At 49.5% G+C, this 21,776-nt stretch overlaps 1 protein-coding gene across 3 annotated transcripts in view; it reads right to left on the reverse strand.

Moving 5' to 3' along the window:
* Positions 1–21,776, reverse strand: part of Efcab6 (EF-hand calcium binding domain 6) — a 203,569-nt gene that overhangs the window by 57,400 nt on the left and 124,393 nt on the right. For all 3 annotated transcript variants that reach the window (XM_031351264.1, XM_031351255.1, XM_031351274.1), the window contains 8 exons: positions 20,042–20,209; positions 18,069–18,128; positions 17,799–17,959; positions 17,024–17,188; positions 15,378–15,546; positions 6,725–6,842; positions 4,107–4,240; positions 380–612 (listed from right to left, as the gene is read on the reverse strand). In XM_031351264.1, the coding sequence (XP_031207124.1) occupies positions 380–612; positions 4,107–4,240; positions 6,725–6,842; positions 15,378–15,546; positions 17,024–17,188; positions 17,799–17,959; positions 18,069–18,128; positions 20,042–20,209 (1,208 nt within the window). The remainder of the gene's footprint in view (positions 1–379; positions 613–4,106; positions 4,241–6,724; positions 6,843–15,377; positions 15,547–17,023; positions 17,189–17,798; positions 17,960–18,068; positions 18,129–20,041; positions 20,210–21,776) is intronic.

The following is a 21,776-nucleotide window of genomic DNA, read 5'->3' on the forward strand; positions in this document are numbered from 1 at the left end:
TTTTGCCAATGATGTTCTCTGGCCTTTAACAGCCTTCTGTCAACTGTCAGATTCCTACTCACACTTCACGGGTCAAGTGTAACCACTTCTGCTGGACACCTGCCTCCATCCTCCATGTGTCCCAATGTAGCTCTTTACTCCTGGGTCATATCATCTTCCAGCCTGAGTTCCTGATGCAGCAATGAGCCCTGTTCACATTTGCACCACGGAGGCCCACAGCAATGTCCAGCATTGAGTTAACTCAAATATCCAGTAAGCGAACAGATACAAATAAGGACAAACTGCTAGATGGCTAAGCCTATGCTCTGGTGTTGAAATTTTCCATAGCCATTCCAGTCACTGGCATGCACCGATGGCTTTAACCACACAGCCTTCTTACCTAATGAGCCTTTGAGGTGCCTCATCTGATTTCCAGGATCTCTTCTCACACAGGTTCTGAAACTCTCGGAAGTTTAGAGTAACACTAAGTCTCAGGCCCAGGAGGCTGAGGAAGCGCTCAAACTCTAGGTCCGTCATATTGAGCAGTAGATACTGTAGCAATCTGTGAAGATCGTTCATGGTGATTATGCCATCCCTGTCAGTGTCTATTCTAAAGAAGGCGGAGTACGCGTCCTAGAAACAAAACACACAGGTCAATGCACTTCCCTTCCCGCCTCTGCACCACTCAAGCCATCCCCCTGCAGGGACACAGGTGCTCCTAGCCTGGCCTAGATGCCTCTCCAGAAAGGGAAACGTAAGGCACCGGAGAGTTCAGGCAGCTTGGGATGCCTACTATACTTGCACATGGAGTGAGGAGAGGGCTTTCTGGAAAAGGCAAAACTCTCTGCCCTGGAGTGTTTGGAATGTCTGGCCACATCTCTTTTCTGATCAGCAAACCCTATGCTGATTTCACAGCCAGGAGCCACCTGCACCAGGGCTCTATCTGGAAGTCTGGGCATGGGCCCTTTGCTCTGTCCATGGTACTGCCCAGAGGGCCCCCCCCACCCCGTGATTGGCATATGAAGAAACAGGTTCAAGGGTCACTGGGTGCTGGTATGCCCCCAGAGCACACTACTTAGTCACACCCTCTTACTATCAGTGTAACTTTGGGTAAGACGCCTGACCACGACACCCTTTGCCTTCTCACCTATAAAATTGCTAAAGAATGTACCACACTTTGGAGGCCATTTGGGTGTGTTCTGTGAGTATCCTAAAACACTGTTTGTCACTATGTCTGCTGCCTAAAATCAGAGAGCAAGGGGACCGATACCTGTCTATGACCACAATATGCACTGCTCCTCTGGCTTGCAAAGCTGCTGACAGGGTCCTAGCACCCTGTTTCTGAGGATCCCTTACACGGCCCTCTCCTGGGAACTTGTCTGTCTTGAAGGCACCACACTGATCCCTTCAGGCTACAGCTCCCCAACAGGAGTTGTTCAGAACACTGAGCTGGCCTGTTTCATGTTAGTGTCTAATTAGGTCTTCATGGGATGTTCTAGCTGAGATATCTCACTGATTCAGACACCAGACATTCCTATGTGCAGTCACTGTGCTGAATAGCATAGGGGATGGTTTAGATGATGCCAGCTCCGCCTCAGAGTCTCTGCATGAGGAGGGGAGGGGGGCTTAGTAGGGATGCAGACTCATCCGTTAACAGGTTCCCTCTAACTGTGGCTCTGAGCCTCTCATTACTGCAAACCCACTGTGTATGGATGGCCAAAGGCAAGCCTGTTGCTCAGTCCTCACAGGTCTCTTGCCTTGGCAGATGGAAGCTTGCTCTTCCTAGCTGCTCAGACCACATACTCAGAGTCCCAAGTGCTCCCGTTTGTGTCTTATGGATGTGTCACACGTCAGACTTGCTCCCTGCACCTAGAACCTACTCTTCTTGCCCACCTGCCTTAATCCTACCCAAAGCCCTGATCCCTCGGGAATCTAACAGAACCTTGGCGACCATCCCATCCACATCAGGTAATGCCTCTTCTCCAGCCATTCATGCTGCCCAGCCCCTGTGCTCTCCCTTACAGCCCAACTCGTTAAACCTCATCCCTTCCCTCCCACCCCCTGCTCCTGCTCTCTGACACCCAAGGAGGCCTCTGCCCATGTTGATGAGCCCTCCCTCCACAGTCCCAGTACCTGCAAAGCTTGTTTCTGTCCCACTCCTTGCCTCTGCCTGCAGGCTGACTCAAGGAGCACAAGACTTGTGATCCCACCTGCCTGGCTCCAGCTCCAGCTCCCAGAGCAATGCCCTACATGTTAAGTGATGAAGCTTGCTGGGTAAATGAGGCTGCATATGCCCTGTGTAAATGAGGTGCTAAACTCTTGGTGAGGACAGAAGCCCAGACATGACAGCTCTGGGCATCATCACTCAGGCCTTGCATCTCAACAGATACACTCCAGTTCCTGGCTATTGCAGCCAACAGCTGTTGGGCTTTGGATAAGTTTCTCTCCATCTCCGACCATCAGTTTCCTTGATATTTACTTGATGGGGTGGGTGGAGAATAAAGCAAATGTATGTGTGCGCCACCTGACGAGAACCCTCACTGAGTCGCCAACTAAGCAAGCACAGAATGCCGTGTGTGGCAAGCAGGTGGTAGTGCGGTGGGTGGAGAGAGAATGAAGGAATTGTGGCTCAACTTGCTTACAACGGCATGCAGGCTGAGTCCTGAGAGCCAGCAGATCCACGTGGCTCATGTGGAGGGCTTAAAGAGGATAGGGGGCTGAGATGGCCAAAGGCATCCCAAAGGAGAGAAATTGCCCAGGAAAGAAACCAAAAGCACAAATGAGAAGAGGGCCATGCCAGAGCAGAGCCAGAACGAGGAGTCAGAGTGACTAGGCGGCTGGGTGGAGCCCCCTGCAGGATCAGATCCAGACTATGCAGTGGAAAAACAGAGTAGAGAGGCAGTTCATGCCATCTTCCTGTGGCTCTGATTCATTCTGCTCACTGTTTTAGAGAATGGGATACAGGCGCAAAAGCCCAGACCTGCAGATGCAGCCAGAGGCATGCTCCGGCACATGCCCTTGCCAGCCAGGTGACCAGGTCAAAGCCGTAGGGGACACAGAGGACCTGGATGTGGCTCCTACCAGGACATGTCCTCAAGTCACCACAGGGTCTCTGGTTCTCCTTGCTTCTTCCCTACTCATCTGCTGCCTCCCAGTGGTATGCCCATCTACCCACACTCCTGAGCAGTTAGCATGAGCCCAGTCTTCCCCCCAAAGTTGAGTGCTCTGTCCTCACACAGACAAGATTGCTAAGCTCATCTTTCTTCTTCTCTAAACCCTTCCTACTTCTTACTGTGGAGTGTGGGACCATTTATCTCCCGCGTCCACTGACGGTCTCATGTGCGAGCAGTCCATGCTTTTGTCCTGCCATTTGCCTTTCCTTAGACAGCCCTGTGGGTCCCTGGCCAACTTGAGCTGGGTTTCTGTCTGCCTTCTCCTTCCCCAAATTCTGGTAGAATTTGGCCTGGGCTTCAGACCTGGAGCAGGGGCCCCTTTGTTCCCTGGAGTAGTTCACCCTTAAAGGGCCCTGCCTTGTGGTCCCACAGTACTCCTGCCAAGGCCTCCTCAGAAGCTAGCCACAGTGTCTATGATTGCCACTCATTGTCTATGTCTTTTTTTTAATTGAATTTATTTATTTATTTATTTATTTATTTATTTATTTATTTATTTATTGGTTTTTCGAAACAGGGTTTTTCTGGATCACCCTGGCTGTCCTGGAACTCACTCTGTAGCCCAGGCTGGCCTCGAACCACTGTCTATGTCTTGGACAAGAGTAGACTCCAGGCAGGGCACCCTAACATTTAGTGCAGACTCTGGCAGGCAGTGAGCATGCATAACTTGTTTGGTGCATACATGCAAGTGAGCCCGTGCCGGATACCAAGTCCACTGTCCCATGTTGGTCATGCTCCCTAAGAGGGGTTTCTTTATTTCTGTCAGTGTTGACTGGGCACCTCAGAGAGTGGGCTCTCAGAGTTAGGCTCCTCAACCCAAGGCCAGTTCCCTGTCTCTGTATGTCCCCTGTGGCTACCAGGCCTGACTGGATACCAGAACTCATGCACGTATGAGCTGTGGGGTGGGGAGCAGGGCGGAGCCTTAGAGAAGCTATGATGTAGAGAGCTGCATGTTACCCGAAACGAGTCCTTCAGTTTCTTGGGGAAAATTCTCACGCACTCCTCAGCGGATATGAAGTGCTCGTCCACGTTTGTTCTTGAGGCTGTGCGTGACTGCAGCGGAACCGTTTCCAGTCCGCTCAGCAAACAGTCTAAAAGGAAAACAAGTGGGGAGCTTCCGTAAGCTCTCTGCAGCCACACCTCTGTGACTACCCCAGTGCCAGCTCCTTCCCTTCTGTAACCTGGTTGAGAGAGATCTCAGGTGGCATGGCATTCCATGGGTGCAACATAGCACTGTTCTGTAAGGACCCACCTCCTTCGCCTCCCAACCAGTCTTAGGAAGGCTCTTATCTCAAAGAGAGCTCGGTTCCCACAACATGGGGCCACACGGCACTTGGTACCCTTGGTGACGGCACTTGGTACCCTTGGTGACGGCACTTGGTACCCTTGGCGTGTACACCTGCCCCATGCTTCTGTCCTTCCTTGGTTGTCTCCTGACTCCCAAGGCCTCTCCCTTATCCTCGCTCACTAACTCAGCAGGTTTTCCTCACCGTGTATCCTTGCAGTAGGGCATCACTGCTAGTGCTGAACCAGGACTAGAGGGGCTTCTGGTCAGGGACACATCTGCACTTAGCAGAGACTCTGGCACGTGGCAAGCACGTGGTGTTTGTGTTTTGAATAATGGAGTAGGAATGAGTGGGTCTCCGGGGTCTAAGCTACTCCACTGGCAGTCGGCATGCCCCTAGCAAAGAGGCCTCCTTACTATCCTTAATGATGGCAGAGCAACTCAGGAGAGAGGTCTCAGAGTTAGACCCTTCCAACTACATGAAGAGCTAGAGTTTCACACCCCTTTTTGGCGCAAGGAAGTGTATGGTGTACTAGAAACGGGGTGCCCAGACAGCACTCAGGACTGCACAGCTGGACCTTTGATGGCCATTTATAGCCTTGTCACTTACCCCATGCTCATCAGGTTGGGGTCATCAGACTATATATTCTAGGATATGGCTGCAGTAACATGTGGGGTGTTTGGGGGTGGCAAGGTGGGGTCAGGGTACCCTGACTTCTACTTTCTCCACCTCAAAGTAGGGGCTGATTACTACTGATCCCCCCACAATAAGCAACACACACACACATACACACACACACATAAACACACACACACACACCAATACACACATATCCACATACAAACTCATAGATATATACATACACACAGATACACATACATACACACATAAACATATATACATACAAATATCCACATATCCATATACACACACAAACACATATACACATACATACACATACAAACACACACACACATATAAACATATACATATACACACATACATGCATGCATGTAAACACACCTATACACACACATGTAAACACATACACTCACACACATACACCCACACTCAATACACTCTAGGGTCACTGAAGCATGACTGTCCCTTTCTGAAGCATCTGCCGCAGTAGGGCCTGGTAGAGGACCGCAACAGCAGGATACTGAGAGTGGCAGGGAGAGGAAGGGCGGGCAGGGGCGGAAGGGGACAGTACTATCCCACCAGGCTTCAGGCAGGTACCCAGAGAGGGCAGCAGCTGCCCAGCGGATAAGCCTCAGGCTCTACTACCTGTAATTTTCTTCAGGAGTGTCAACCAGACAGGAGGGGACAGCATTCTAAGCTGTCCCTGATGCCTAGGGCCTCCCTCCCACACAGGGGTAGGGCCTGTCTCTCGGTGTGTAAGTAGGGATGCTGCTGGGATAGACTCTCTAGAGGCACTGAAGTCACCCTTCAAAGCCAATGACAGGGAAGGGACACGTGTCCAGGGCCACCCTGCAGGCTTCTTGCAGCAATGAGAAGTGTATCCCTGTGACTCTGTACAGAAAGCTGGTAGCTTTACCAGGAACTGGACTCCGACAGAAGGTGATGGATGGTCCTGGGATTTTAAAAGGGCCAGAGGCCCAGCTGTCCCTGCTCTCATGAGAGACTGACCAGCGAGCAGCAGCACAGGGAGCCAAGCAGGTGATTCAGTTCTGCCGACCTCGTGACAGAAAATATGTTCCCTAACTTTTTAAGGACCATTAGGGATGGAGCATAACCGGCCTCAGTGGTCTTGCTTGGGTTTATCACTGAATCTAGACTGTCTGCACCTCCACCAGTCAAGAGGGAGGAACAACACTTGCCTGTAGGCCGCCATGCTAATTATAGATAACCATCTTCTGATTTGTGTGAGTGTATGTGAGTGTGTGTGTGTGTGTGTGTGTGTGTGTGTGTGTGTGTGTGTGTCAGTTTGAGTCCACAGCCTTATGCATGCCAGGCAAGAACTCCTACTTGGGCTACATCCCCAGCCTTCAGAGAGCAATCTTTTATGGAGGAAAAGCCTTAAAGGCTGTGCCGTGGGTCTGAGGAAGCACGCTCGGGACCATCTGCTCTGAGTCTAGAATCCATTCACAAAGTTCTGTTCAACTTGGTGAAAGGGCTGAAACACAGACAAGATTAGGCAAGGATGGCTTCCGCCCCTCCGTTGGGGTTGCTGTCAAATGAGCAAACTGGTGGCACTGCCAGGAAAGACCTGTAGTGACATCAGGCCCCATTGTGGGCGAGATACGCAAACACCTCCCAGCTAGCTACCTTCAAATCCCATGGTGAAGTCCTGGTAGCTCATGCCTTCTTCGTTCTTGAAACCTAACTTGGAAGCCAGCATTGCATACTGGCAGTCATTCATAGGCATTCCACTTCTCTCCAGGACCTAGCAGGGAAGAGGGCAAGAGGGAGAGAGGCATTAGGGTGGCTGTCCCACAAGCCACTGCTCCTCTGCAGGCTCCAGCAGCCATTATTACTTGTCTGCCCCCCCAACCCCGCCCACAGCTGCCGAGGGTGGGGTCAGCCTTCTGTAGCCCTAGATGGAGGCACTGGCTTGTTCCTGGGGCTTGTGAGTAAATAAAGGGCTCTGACAGTATGGCACTTGGACACAGGCAGCTCAGCAGCTCTTCGTCCAAAGCCCTGCCAGCCAAGGTGCCCAGCTCTCTCTTGCCTCTCAAGCAACTTCTGAGCCTTGGAAGCTAGCTGCTTCATACATTTTCCTAGGCCAGAGGCACAATGAAGGCAGTCTCCAGAGGGTACAAAGTAAGATTGTCCTCGGGTTTCAGCGTGACCCACAGAGGAAAGTGGTGTGGCTGTCTGATGGGAGAACATCTGGAGGCATCATTTGGCCTCTCCCTGTGAGAGTCCACTCGCTGAAGGTGGTTTCTGGATCCTTTACGCCAACACAGGCACATGCTCCTCTTCCGTTTATGTATATGGTGTGGAGTGGGGAACAAAGCAAATATGTGTCCCTCTGTGACAAGCACTGGGGCAGAAGAAGTCCCAAAGCCACCTTCCTAGAAGGCACTGAGCTGCTGGGGGCAAGATACCCTTGGTTCAGTGGTGGTCATGGACAATCCTGAAGCTGTCTGCCTAGAGGGTGCCTCCCACAGAGAGGTGCTGGGAGTCAGCGCAGGGGAAAGAGGATGTAGTGCCTGCTGTTCACCCAGTGTTCATGCTCCGAGTGAGGATAGAGAGCTGTTCAATGAATGAAGGCTGCAGACCACAGGTACAGAACAGGGCTCTGCATCTAGCAGGATGGCTGGACTCAGTAGGGACAGAGAGAGGAGGTTTGCTGAAAGCTTGTTGGAAGCTGAGTGCTCAAGGTGGTAGGGAGAGGTGTTGCATCTGCAGCCCGGTCACACTGGGACAGTGGGTGTGTGACTAGACTGGGGAAACCACCCATGGTGGCGGCATGTGAGTATAAGCTTTATTGAAACTCACTACCAGGAGGGCCCACGGGGCCACAGAGGAGACAATGCCACTCCTAGGAAGGTCCAGGGGCACCGGCTGGACAATGAGATCTGTGTTGTGCTCTTTACGGTGCTCTCCGTGGGTCAGTACAGGAAAAGACTTCACAGACCAGGGGCCACAGCACAGACAGCAGCGGTAGCCAGCTGTGTTCCTGTGGACCTCACTCTTGGGAGCAGCTGGCATGGGACATCAGGAGGAGGCGGGTACTTTAGTAGACTAGCTTGCTGTGCCTAGGCTCTGTGTAACAGAAACTTCATCTGAAAGTCCCTCTGGCCCAGAAGGCCTGCTCCCAACACTTCCTTCACTCAGACTGTGCCCTGGCAATGAATAGAAGAATCCCAGAAGCCCGGCACTGGCCTCCTTTTCTCAGGATCACACGGCACGGGGGAGACATGGACATGAGTTGACAGAGTTGGATAGTTCTGGTATTGCACAAAGCCCAGAGCAGAGTGCCATGGAGGCCAGTCTGGGGCATAAGGCAGGGCCAGGCTCCATTACATCACCCTCACTGTGAGACGCTGCTTTCTGCCTGCATGCCCTGCAATGTGCGAGCTTTCTATGGTACCCAGTGACTCTCATTTCATCCCCTCAGAAGCTCCGAGAAAGGCTCTCTCAGAAGCCGGTACAAAGACCTGAAAACAAACACTACTGACTTGCCCCAGTCACCTGGCCTGGTTCTGATCACACACCACCTCATACCATCAAAGTAAAGAAACCAGGCTGGAGAAAGAATGGGGCATTAGAAGTGCACTGTACTCACATAGTGAGAGAGCTGCCTGGTGTGGAACCCTGGTCCTCTCACAAACCCCAACCGGCCACACAGGGAAAGCTAAGTGGGTTCTTGGCAAATACCTTGTGACCCCACTAGTTGGGAGAGTGCAGGAAGCCGCTAAGGGGCTGTGAACAGGCCCCGTATCCTGTGTCTGCATCTCCCCAGAGGCTTGAGAAAGCAGTCTCCCCTCGCCTCCCCCTCAACTGAACACAGTGTAGAGCCTTCAGGCTCTGCCTCCTCCTCACTTGGCTGCAGACTTTGAACCCCTCGAACAGCCTAGATTCGGCTTTGTGCGCAGGAGCCACCATTTATTTGTGGGTCACGTGTCCTGGTGTGCAGGAAGAAGGTATCAGGAGCTGAAGACAGACAGTGGGAAGATGGTAACATAGCCTTCCTGGTTGGTGGGGCCTGGCCTTGGCCATGCACATGTACATGTGGGTGCATGTGTGGGAGGGGGGCTCTGTGTGTATTGTGTGTATACATGTAGACACATGTGCCTGTGTATGTGTGTGTGTCTGGTCTGTGTTTGTGTATACACACGTGCCTGCATGTGTGTATGTGTGTATGTGTGTCTGTGTGTGTGTGTGCATGTGTGCATGTGTGTCTGTGCATGTGTATCTGTGTGCATGTGAACAGGCCATAGTGTGCTGACTGCAGGACCAGGAGCTGTAGGCATTGTGGCATTACTCAGGAAAAGTGTTGAATTCCAAGGCCACCCTTAGACTGGGAATCCCATGCCATCTGTGTCATTCTCTGCCTGTGTTCCCAGGCCCAGATCTGGAGGTTCCCATCATAGCATGGGGTACAACGTGTGTTTAGATAGAAAGCTGCGGCCCACACAAAAGCACCCAGAGGCGATGGGTCTCAGCAGTGAATAGATGGGTTACACACTCTAAAAAATAACCTCATATTTTGCAAACAATCACACATGAATTATTCATTGCAAAGTCTTCCTGCTTAGTCCTTTCACAAAAACATATGCAATGGAGGGGAAGAAAATGTCTGCAGGCAAATGTTTCCCAGCCTGGAGGGTTGTGAAGCACCGGGGAGACGGGAGCCTTACACAGCCTGGCCAGTGGGCTGAGTGTGTAGTTCCCCAGGGGAACAGAGTGCCATGGGACATGCTTGGCTTCGCTGGCGAGCTTCTCAGAAGCACTGAGCTCCCCAGGGCTGCCTCCACAGCAGTGGATCTAGAAGACTTTAGCCCAGCGCTTGCCTCCAGCTCACAGGCAGCAGGGACCCAGCCACAGCCTTGGGGACAGACTGAAAAGACTTCACCCGTCCAAACCCTGGCTCTTCTGGGAGACTGTCTCCTGAAAGTCCATTGAAAAGTGACAAACTAGTATTAAATCCCTTCCTTCTTTCTTTCCTTGGTTGTGTGTGTGTGTACACATGTGTGTGGGTGTACATGCATATGTACACATAAGTGAACATCTTTATACACATGTGTATATATTGTATGCATGTGTGTACATGTGTGTGCATAAGTGGGCATCTCTATGTATGTGTGTATATATATGTATGTGTGTGTGTATTTGTATGTGTATGTGTGTATGTATGTGTATATGTGTATATGTATGTATGTATGTGTGTATATGTGTGTGTGTGTGTGTGTGTGTATGTTTTGGTTTTACTCACTAAGCAAGGTAGATGAGCTAACCAGTGGGTCCTAGGGATCTCCCCGTTTCTACCTCCCCAGCACTGGGGTTCCAGGAGTGCACCGCTGTGGGTTCTGGGAATGTAATTCAGGCCCTTAGGCTTGTAAGGCAAGAGCTTTACAGCTGAGCTTGCCAGCACCTCATCTGACATTTTTAATGCTCCAAATGCTTGCCTCTATTGACCCTGCCTGGGACAGACTTCACTGCAGAGAGAGCCTTCCTTCGAGTGCCAATAACGTATTGACTTGGTGTGGGGCTTTTGGTGCTCTGAGTGGTAAGTGCTCAGTGATGGTGGCTGATGGCACCCAGGCCTTTCTTGGGGCAGAACAGTCACATCTGTCTATGTGGCATGCTTGCTGTGCCTCTGTGTCATGTTTCTGGTGTTTTCTCCTGAGGACACAACATGACACGGTTTATCTAGATGAATACTGCATCACTCCACACACAAAGCAGAAACCCTGAGGCCACTAGGAGCCCTGCTGTCCTTTCTGCTACGCTGTCATCTGTTCATATAGAGCAAGCTCTCCAAGGCAAGGCTGCAGCTCTCAGCCTCCCACACTCCTGTGCCACCTGCTCCCCATTTCCTTGAGCATGTGAGGTGTGTGTCTGTGTGGGCATGTGTGTGAAGCTGATATGGGAGTCATTCTCAGTTCCTTTTCTTTGAGGCAGAGTCTCTTAATCAAACCCGGAGTTCATGAATATAACCAGTCTTGCCAGCCTGTTCCCTTTGAGGATCCATGTTTCTGCCCTCCTAGGCAAAAATGACAGGTGGCCATGCCCACTCTGAATTCTTGTGGGATTTGAACGCCAGTCTTCATGCCTGCATGGCAAAAGCTTTAACCACCAAAACTGTAAAGTTTAGCACTTGTACACCCATGTGTACACACATACACACAATTAATTAATTAAAATTAGTTCTCATCAGGAATCCTCAAAAATTAGCCACAATCCTCAAAAACAATGGAAACAATAATAATAATAATAATAATAATAATAATAATAATAATAATAATATAGAGCAATAATTAATACAAGGAAAGTCTAGGAAATTATCACAATTCAGAGGAGCCTCGGGAATGGGTGACTAAGTTTAGCATGATGTCCTGAATACACTCTGGATAAAGAACCTTAAATAGAAAACTAAGGAACAAGGAACTCCAAAACACTAGACACTCAGAGAGAGCTACCAGCAAGCCTCACTAAATGATGTACAAAGGAGAGCTTTAGGCAGGATGAAAAATGAGTCCAGTTTCAAGCAAAGAGGAAGAGAAGAAAGAGGAGGAGGACATAGTGATAGACAGATAGGGCAAATATGTGTGGACAAGTTGATAAGACCAGTTAATGACTGCACAAACACACACACACACACACACACACACACACACACACACACACACACATACACGACTCATGGGATTTTAGACTATATGTAAAACTTAAATATATGTCAAACAATACTGCTAAAGAGATTATAAAATACTGTTGACACAAAAAACATAGCTCTTATCTTAAAGGGAATAAAAAATTTACTCTAGAGCCATTTTGAGTGACCCTGGCCCAGAAATACAGATTTCGTTACTCCAAATTCCATGTTCCTCTGTGGAGGCGTTTCATGAAGATTTTATTTTATGGAATGAAAAGTTGTAAATCAAGGCAACTTTACGCTGGTGGGTACATCTGAGAGACGGGTATACTGAGACAGGGGAGCTATCCTGTAGGTTCCAGACACTACCCGATGACTCTTTGCTTTTGGATTGGTAGAAGGTGGTAATCTGCTAAGTTAATTGATTCAACATGGTTTTAATCTATCTGAAACAAGATGTTAGTTCCTGTACAGAGGTGGTCAAGGAACGGCGGTTCCAGAAGGCTAGAACTGGCCCACGCTAAGGTAACTAGCCTCTGGGCCTGCAACATTTCAACATCTCCATGGCACTGAATCAGAAGATCAGCCAGTTTCTGCAGACACAGCTTCTTTCCAGGAGCTCTGTTCACAATACTAAAGTACCCCACACTGCTACAGAGGTGCAAACAGTAAGCCGTGATCAGTGCAGCCTTTACAACAGGTCTGAAACTGTGTCTGTAAGGGGACATGAAGGAACACGGAACAACAGTGCCAGGCAAGTAAGCTACTGGTGAGACATGCCTGAAAAGGAACCATGTGATATACAGGCTAGAGAAAGGGCCGAGGCTCTCAACTACACAAAAGTGAGCTGGATGTGCCCACAAGAGCCTTGCCACAAATGCCCAGAGAGTCTGAAAGTCAGAGAAGAGGGCACCAGCCCAATGCTCATCAAAAGAAAGCACAAGTGGGCCTGAGGCTGGGCAGCATCACACAGAATCTGCCCGAGTCCCACAGATGCACAGGAACCTCAGCATTTTTGAAATCCACCTTAGCCAGTAACAGAGCCTCAGGGTGAATCACGCAACATTAGCAGAACACAGAAGAACCTTGCAAACAAACCCAAAGACACTCAACAGATGCCAACTTCCTTCAACACCTGTGGAATGAGCCAGTGAGACCTCCAGAACAGAACAGAACTTCTAAAAAACTCAGGGAGCCCAAGCGATTACCTTAGGAAACTAAGCCTCCCTCCTACTGACTCTAGGTAAGGGTCAGAGGTCAGTTTGCTGCTGTTGGAGCAGTTTGGGTGTGGCATTATGCTGAGATCCTGGAAGGCTCTGTATGCAGCTCCCAGAGAGGTCAGGCAGGCAGGTAACACTCGAGGCTGGAAGTCAGGAGAATCGCGGTCTGGGCTGTGTGCTAGGAAGCCTCTGGCCTGTTACCAGCTGACACAGAACTTTAAGATGGAGAACCTGCCACTAAGCTGGTGGCTATAGATGCACAGAGCTGCCAGGATGGAGCAGGGTCTGGGTCAGCCTTCCCAGCCAGCCGCGCAAGCTCAGCCTTTGCTCGGACACAGACCCTGCGGCTCCCTTTGCTCTCTGAATGCTCATGGGTAGACCTGTGCCATGAGTCTGTGCACTGAGAGGTGGACACAGCACTGTGTAGGACAATGCTTCACTGCTGGGTGTTAGGGATGAGGATGGGCGCTGGGTACATAAGGTACCATCAACAATCTGGGGCAAGGTGCCTTGTGAGTCAGGTGGCTGGTACCCAGTTGCTCTGCAGCCTCTGCTCTCATTCTTCTGAGATGCTCTCACCACGTCCTCCCTCAGTGACTGCCTACCATGGTCGCAGGGACCTTCTCCATTGCCGTATAAAACACTGACCAAAAGTAACTTGGGGAGGATAGGGTTTATTTGGCTTGCCATCATCACAGACCATCATCAGGGGAAGCAACAGCAGAAACCCAAGGCAGGAGCTTGAGCAGAAGCCATGGAGGAACACTGCTGACTGGTTTGTTCCCAGGCTCACAATCAGCTACCTTTCTTATAGAGCCCATCCCCACCTGCCCAGGCATGGCACTACATTAACAATCAAGACAGTGCCTTATAAGCATGTATGTGTATATATGTCCATAGGGCAGTCTAATGGAAGCAGCCCCTGAAGTGAGATGCCCTCTTCCCAGGTGTGTCAAGTTGGCAACCAACATTAGTCATCATACCAGGCATCTGGTCCCCAAGCTGGGATGCTGGAGCCATCTGAACCTTTCCTCTCCCCTATCCCTAACTTCTGAGCATGACTTGACCATGCATCCCCAAGTCCCATCCCCACATCCCTTATGGTTAAGTATTAGGCCCTGGACATCTTTGGCATACATGTTGGGTGGGCATGCATGTGCATGCAGAGGCCACAGACAACCACAAGTATCTTTCTTCTGGTGCCATCCACCTCATTGTTGTACAGGTAGGGCTAGGAACTGGTACTTGACCATCAGGCTAGACAGGGTGGCCAGAAAGCCCCCAGGGACCTGTCTATTTCCATCTCCCCGTGGTGATATTACAACCGTGTACCACCATGCCAGGCTTGTTGCATGGGTGTTGGGGATTGTACTTGAGTCTTCCTGCTTGTGTGGCAAACTTATTGACTGAGCTCTCGTCTTTACCACTTAGGCATCTTCTGTTTTATGAGGAGAGAGGCAGGGGTAGTTTCTTCCGCTATCTGACCTTACTTAACCCTAACCCTAACCCTCTCCCTCCCACCACCAGCCTCTCGGCTGAGGTCCTACTGAAATGCTACTCCATGTGCCTCTAAGCTAGCACATGCTAGGAGCCCATTATAATGCCTGGCCTGGAGGTAGACATCAGGCAAATAGGTACTCGAGTGAATGCTATCTTCTTAGAAACTGATTCCACTTTGTAGCCTGTTCGCCTGGACACTAGAGCAAATTAACTGAGCCGCCTTTCAGAGGAGCAGCCGAAGTGCTGCTAGCTGGAGTGTTTGCTCTGAGACTCTTAAGTGCCCGTGTAAATTAACGCCTGAAGCCTGTGCAGAGCCCTTCAGGCTGAGGCTTCTCTGGCACAAACCTGCTGGTTCCACAACCATCCTACTTCTCCCAGATGCCATGCCAGTGTGTGTGTGTGTGTGTGTGTGTGTGTGTGTGTGTGTGTGCGTGCACGCACGTGCAGGGGACCAAGCTGCTCTGTACTCCTGTCCCCCTGGTGTCCCCAGTGCACAGAACTAGGTACATGTGGCCATCCCAACGGTGCAGTGAGAAAAGCTAATCGAAAGGTTTAAATGCCCACACCAAGCCACAGCCATACTGGAAATACCGTCAGGAGGAATTTTCTAGAGCAGATGATTTGGGGGCCTCAGAATCCTCTGGAGCTGCCACGTGACACCTGGAAATACAGTGGTTCTTCTGAGTGACAAACCACACCTACACACTTGAGTCTGTGTGCTGCAGCCAGCTCTGGTGCCCGGCTATGCCGCACACCTCTCAGTATGTTAAATAACTTGGTCTTCTGGTGGCACCACCTGTGAGTTCCTCTACTGAGCACTAACCCCTTTCTCACCATGAAATAAAGAAGCAGCAACAATGAATGAAGTGCGTCTGCAGTGGGATGGAGGACACGGACCAGGCAGGAAGGAAGCCCCGCAGCGACGGTATCCTACCTTTCGGAATTCCCTCTGGTTGATTTTTACATCAGGCTCCTTGCTGATGCTAAGAAACTGCTTTCTGAACACAGGGTCCTTCTGTTGGATCCGATGCTTGAGACTAGCAATGACTTCTTCCTTGGTCATGTTCTTGATCTCCGTGGTTCTGTCCTTCAAGAGCTGGGTTCTGAAATCACAAGTAGACACTGCAATCCCCATCCACTGACATGGCATGCCTGCTCACCCATCCTAAGTGGACAGATGTGCTCAGAGAGCAGGGCTTCCTTTCTGTGTTTCTCAGCCGCAGAGCCAGGACTGCGGTCCAGCATCACCGTATCTGTAGAGAGGGTCCCAATGCCCATGCATGGTGGCCAGCCAATGGGGAAGGACAGAACTGTCTTCACACTAAGACTCAACTTGGAGCCGGATGGAAATAGATCAAGGCTGGCCGAAAGATTAGTGTTGTCTGCCAGACAGTGACTAGAACTGCCTAGAGACAAGCCACCAGCAACACCTACCTGGGAGGGACTGATTTTGGCATGCCCTGGAAGATTATGTTGACCAGGCTAAATGAAATGGGAAGACCCACACTAAAATGCAATGTGGCCAGCTGCTTCACATTCCTGCGGCCGTGACCCCACCACTACAGTGGACTGCATGTATGAATGAAAGCAAAAATGCTTTCCTGTACCAGGAAAACAAAGTCAGAGTCTACAGGGAGGCTTCAAGCTAGACAAAGCATTTTGGGCTGTCTGTAGTAGATCAGAGAAGCCATGCTTAACTTCAGCAGCTTTGTAGAATCAACTTAATTCACAACATATATTACAAGAGAGTGTGCAGTTAGAAGGTAACTCTTTCCCCTCCATACACAGTGTCCTGGGGCCCTTCAGAAAGAACAGGACAGCCATGGGACAGCCATGAGGAGCAGAGTTCCGACCCTCTCTCTGGGAAAGTCTGCTTTATGAACGGATTAACTGTCATTATTCCTTTGCCTGGCTTTAGGGAGATCAGATATTTAAGCTTTCTCTTAAAAGGCATACGCATCATTCCATGCTCAAGGACCCTGAAATAGAGAAATGACAAGATGGCACTTGCTGGGTGTCCCCCCGACTCCTGCAGGCACAACATGCCAGGAACAAGCAGTTAAAACAGCGTCTTTTCCTTAGACTCAACTGGTGTCTGAATATCCATCAGTCTGGCCCTCTTTACAACTCACCCAGTGTGTTTTGGTTGACAGTTGAGGCAGTTCAACCGGGCTATCCTTTACACAGCTCCACCATCCATATTAGGAAATGTCAGCCGTGTTTATAGGTGTGCTCTATAATAAATGTTAAGCTGTGGAGGGGACTTGCACTTCTGTGAGGGAGGAGCTGGGAGGGGTGGCTGGGAAGGGGTAGGCATGCAGGCACAGAGCATTCACATTGTCCGGGAGGTTGTTGACACTGGGACAACCTCAGCAAGTCCCCAGCTCTGGGACTGTCCTGCTTCCATTTCTAAAATTAGCAATTGGTTTCAATTGTTGGCAAGAGCTCTGCCTGCTCTAACCATGCAAGCTGGCGGACCGTCCTTTCTAATCGACCGCAACTCTGAAGACGTAGCAGGCAGCCACTGGCAGACTGTCTACTCCAGCAAGGCTTTTTGTTTTAACCTTTGCTTGTATTTACCTCTCATCCTGCTGGCACGGCTGCTGGGTTTGAAACTGATCAGTTAGCTGACCCTTCGGAGGAGAAAGTGCGCGTACAGGTGGGGGGATACCGACGCCGATGTTTATCAGAAGTGTCTTGTATGGGATCATTCCTGAGCCTGCTTCTTGGAACTTACTGGAGAATCTAAAGATGAAAAATTATCAGAGCATGCCCTTTAAAAGGCTAACATTGTGAATTTAAAAAAAAAAAAAAATTATGTGTTGGTGGGTGTGTCTATGTATGCATGCATTTGAATTTGAGTGCAGGGGCCTGGCGAGGCCAGAGGCACTGGGGTCCCTGAAGTGGACTACACGTGGTTGTGAGCAGCTTGCTGCTAGTGTGGGGAACTGACCTCCGGTCCTCTGTAACAGCAGTATGCACCCTTACCCTCTGCAACATCTCTCCAGCCCAAGGTTAAAAATTAAAAAAGCTCAATCTCAAGTGTCTGGGAGAACGAGTGACCTCCAAAGGCATTGTACTCTCACATACATGAATATATACAGAGACACACCTGTACACTTAAAAAATTAAAAAAAAAAAAAAAAAGCAGTAGGAATAGCCAGCGATCCCAGAGACGCAGATAGAATCTGTGTCCCCACTCACTGGGGCCACACAGTAGATAACTCCTCCATCCGCCCTCTTTACATGGAGGCGCTGACTAAATGACATGTGGTAAATTTTTAGTCCAGCGCTTAGTGAGGACTGATATTCTTCATGAGTGTGGTGGAGCAGGCTGTGGGGAATGAGAACTTACTTTACTAATTGCTCGTTCGACAGATAGGGGCAGAATGCATGCATGACTTTCTTGAAGTTATTTTTTGCTATGGTCCCCGTGTCCCCAAGGTCATATGACTGCAGCATGCCATAAAAGGCCTGGAGGTTCCTGGTGATGGTGTCAAGCACTAGTTCTTCTGCCTAAGATGGGAAAGAAAGGCATCCATTTACTGCACTGGAAGCCAGCATGCAGGTGCCCCCAGAACACATGGGCATGGTGCCCACAAAACAGAAGACAAGTGGTACTTACTGAATCCCAAGCCACAGGCAGAGATGTCTTGGTGTCTCTAGAAGGGGACATTTTTCTCACCTAAGTACACGAAAGAAAGTTTATTCTTCACGAGGAGCAATCGGGAGCACTGGGCTTGGACCTGAAATCTGGCTCTGCCTGGCTGATCCAGGTTGGAGCAAAATTTATGAAAACAAATTGCATAGATCAGAACAAGGGAGAATGTGCAGTGTCCTTTAAAATTAGCTAGTGAACTTCACTGCGTTAAATGTTACTGATGGCTCAATGAACAATAACAGACTGCAAAGCCATCAATGCAAACTTATTTGTTGGCAAAGTCGGGTACAGTATATAAGAGCATATACCCAACCCCTCACCATGCACATGGTAGATGTGCACACTTACAAAAGCATCATTTATATTTCAATATAACTGCTTGTGATAAAAGAAATTGTGTGTGTCTGTATATACATCATTAGGTTGCAGGTGTGTGTGCTTATCTGTGTGATAGATTTAAATGTATGTGCATATATATATGACAGGCGTAAGAGTGCCTTGTGCACATTGTGTATATACATATATGACAGGCTTGTACATACCTGGTAGGCTTGAGTGTAAATGCATATATATGGTGGGCTTGTGTGCTTGTATATAACAGGTTTAAGAGTGTGCACATATAAAATAACATGACAGGTTTGATTGTGTATACATATATATATATATGAATAATAGATTTTGAGCACATGTACACATATATATGACAGGCCTGAGTATGTGTATACATATATATGGCAAATGTAAGTGTGTGCACATATGACAGGTTTTAGTGTGTGTACACTTAGGTGATAGGTTTGAGTCCATGTGCACATATGTTTGACAGATTCGAGTGGATGTGCTCAGGTTACATCAAGGAGAGATTGTGTGCCCCTGCTTCACAGGGTCTGCCTATATGCCTTAGTTTGCTTTGGTCTGAAGATGTGCGGAGCTGTGGTGACATCCAGAGGTAAGAAGTCCTGAGCACTGGGCTAAAACAGACCTACACAGGGGTTGTTGACGTTCCTGAAAGCTCTACTGCTCACTTATGAAGCAGGGTTAGGAGCCAGCAGTGGCTTAGGGTGCTTATGCAGGAGACATGCGGGTATGCATCAAAATGACTGAGACTGAATGTTTAGATTTGGAACGTGTGTACATCTGTGTGTGTGTGTGTGTGTGTGTGTGTGTGTGTGTGTGTGTGTAAATCCATGGACATACCTATACATTTTGAAGTGTGATTACTAAGTGTGTGATGGTCTGGACTCAGCACCGCAGTTTCTCTCCACAGTGAGGACAAACAGCCTGACATTCTGACAGCAAAGCCATGCGTGCAACTGACCTGACTTTTTAAACGATCTTGAAGATTGCCAATGCTAATGGCTGCCACAGGGCCAGTTATAATAAAACCGGCTATTTTTCAGTCAAAAGCAGCAGTGACCGCAGGCTCCTGCTACGAGCAGTCATCCCCAGAACCGTGTTGGCTTAGGACATGAGACTTCTTCCCAAACACCTTTCTATTGTAGTTGTTACACTTTGTTGTTGTTGTTGTTTTGGTTTTGGAGACAGGGTCTTATTTCATTATGTAGCTAGCCCTGACTGGCCTGGTACTCCACATAGCCCAGGATAGCCCCACACTCTCAGCACTTCTTTTGCCTTAGCCCATCTGGTACTGGGGGCCACCACACAGGGCTCTCAAATGCACAGGGCTCAAATGGAGCCAGACTTGGCTGTAAGTGGAGCATAGCATAGCACCGGTCACTTCAGAACTGATTTTTCAGGACTGCCAGGTGACATCCTTAATACGCTTTGGAAAACAAAACTGAAACCAAACAACAAGCTCTTAGCTGTATGTGAAAATGTGGAGTCACTGGTTTATTCAAACTGTATTTCGTTGAGAACACTCGACTGCCTGGCTTCCGGAGTCACCCAGCCAAGAGCCTGCAGCTGCGGACCGGACCTACCTTAGTGCTGTCGTCCAGCACATTCAGCAGGGAGTTGACCCTCACTGCTCCAGTGCCCTCAGGGTCAAACGTCTGCTTCAGTTCACTGAATTCTGAATCACTTAACTTCACAACCATGCAGTTTAGAATGCGCCGCAGTTCTTCCCAGGTTATGTATCTGCTGGGCGTCTGAGCAGGAAAGCGTAAATACCGGGGATTTAAAAACTGTGTATTTTCAATGGCAGAAGAATCTTTGTGCATTCTCAGTATTGGCAAAGCATACCGCTTCAAACAGGCAGAGTCAAGACAACAGCAGCCAGTGACCACTGTGTGACCACATGTGACCACTGTGTGACCACTGTGCGACCACTGTGCGACCACTGTGCGACCACTGTGCGACCACGTGTGACCACTGTGTGACCACTGTGTGACCACATGTGACCACTGTGTGACCACTGTGTGACCACTGTGTGACCACTGTGTGACCACGTGTGACCACTGTGTGACCACTGTGTGACTACTGTGTGACCACTGTGTGATCACTGTGTGACCACGTGTGATAAAAGTAGGGAAAAGGCGGGGCCACTAAGGCTTTCTAAGGCTCTTCCCAGAATGGTTTCTCTACCAGGAAACAGGCAGAGGAGATGGCTCAGAGGAATGAGGACCTTTTAGGGGGCACAGGCCAACCCCTTCCCAGGGGTCTCCACCTTCCAGTCCTGCCTGTTGGCTCAGAATTTCCCAGAATTTCCATTACAACTTGCCAATTTACTCAGAATATTAATCAGATGCATTTTCAGTATCACCAGTGCCATGGGTTACATAGACGGGCAGCTGCTGAGAAATAAATTTCTTCTGTGTTACATAAAGCAGACCCTACAGGCAAAAGCCTTCTGGGCATGCGCAGAACACTGTCAATAAGTTAACTAAATATGAAAACGAAGAGACCGTTTACTGGAAAGGAAGGATTACAGGGCCCTTACCTCAAAGAGGGATATTCTGAGTGTCACCAGCAGCCATCATTGACTGCCACAGTGTGGTAAAATGTGAGCCCAAAAGCCGAGAAGGCCGCATGGTTCTTATTTTTTAAATTTATTTTTATATGTGTTTGTGTGAGAGCCTGTGTGTGTGTGTGTGTGTGTGTGTGTACCCTTGGAGGCCAAAGGAGGGTATCAGATGCCCCAGAAGAGGAGTCATAGGAAGTTGGGTGCTGGGAACTGAACCCAGGTCCTCTGAAGGAGCAGCAAGTGCTCTTGAGAGTCGAGCCTTCTCCCCAGCCTCTGAAGTTCTTATTTTTATTAATAGTTTCTGTGTACATGTGTGGTGTATGTACACATGAGAGCACAGGTATCCTGTGTCATGTGTGAAGGCCAGAGAAAGTTATCAAGTGACCTGATGTCCCTCTACCTTATTGAGACAGGATCTCTCTCTGAACGTGGAGCCAGGCTAGCTGCCATCGAGTTCCAGAATCTCTGTCTTCGTCCGAACACCACCCGGTTACAGGTGCACAGCCATGCCTAACACCACCCGGTTACAGGTGCACAGCCATGCCTAACACCACCTGGGTTACAGGTGCATAGCCATGCCTAACACCACCTGGGTTACAGGTGCACAGCCATGCCTGGCTCTTCATCTGAGTACCACCCGGTTACAGGTGCACAGCCATGCCTAACACCACCCGGTTACAGGTACACAGCCATGCCTAACACCACCTGGGTTACAGGTGCATAGCCATGCCTAACACCACCTGGGTTACAGG

Source organism: Mastomys coucha, unplaced genomic scaffold (assembly GCF_008632895.1).
Source record: "Mastomys coucha isolate ucsf_1 unplaced genomic scaffold, UCSF_Mcou_1 pScaffold11, whole genome shotgun sequence".
NCBI classification, from domain to species: Eukaryota; Metazoa; Chordata; class Mammalia; order Rodentia; family Muridae; genus Mastomys; species Mastomys coucha.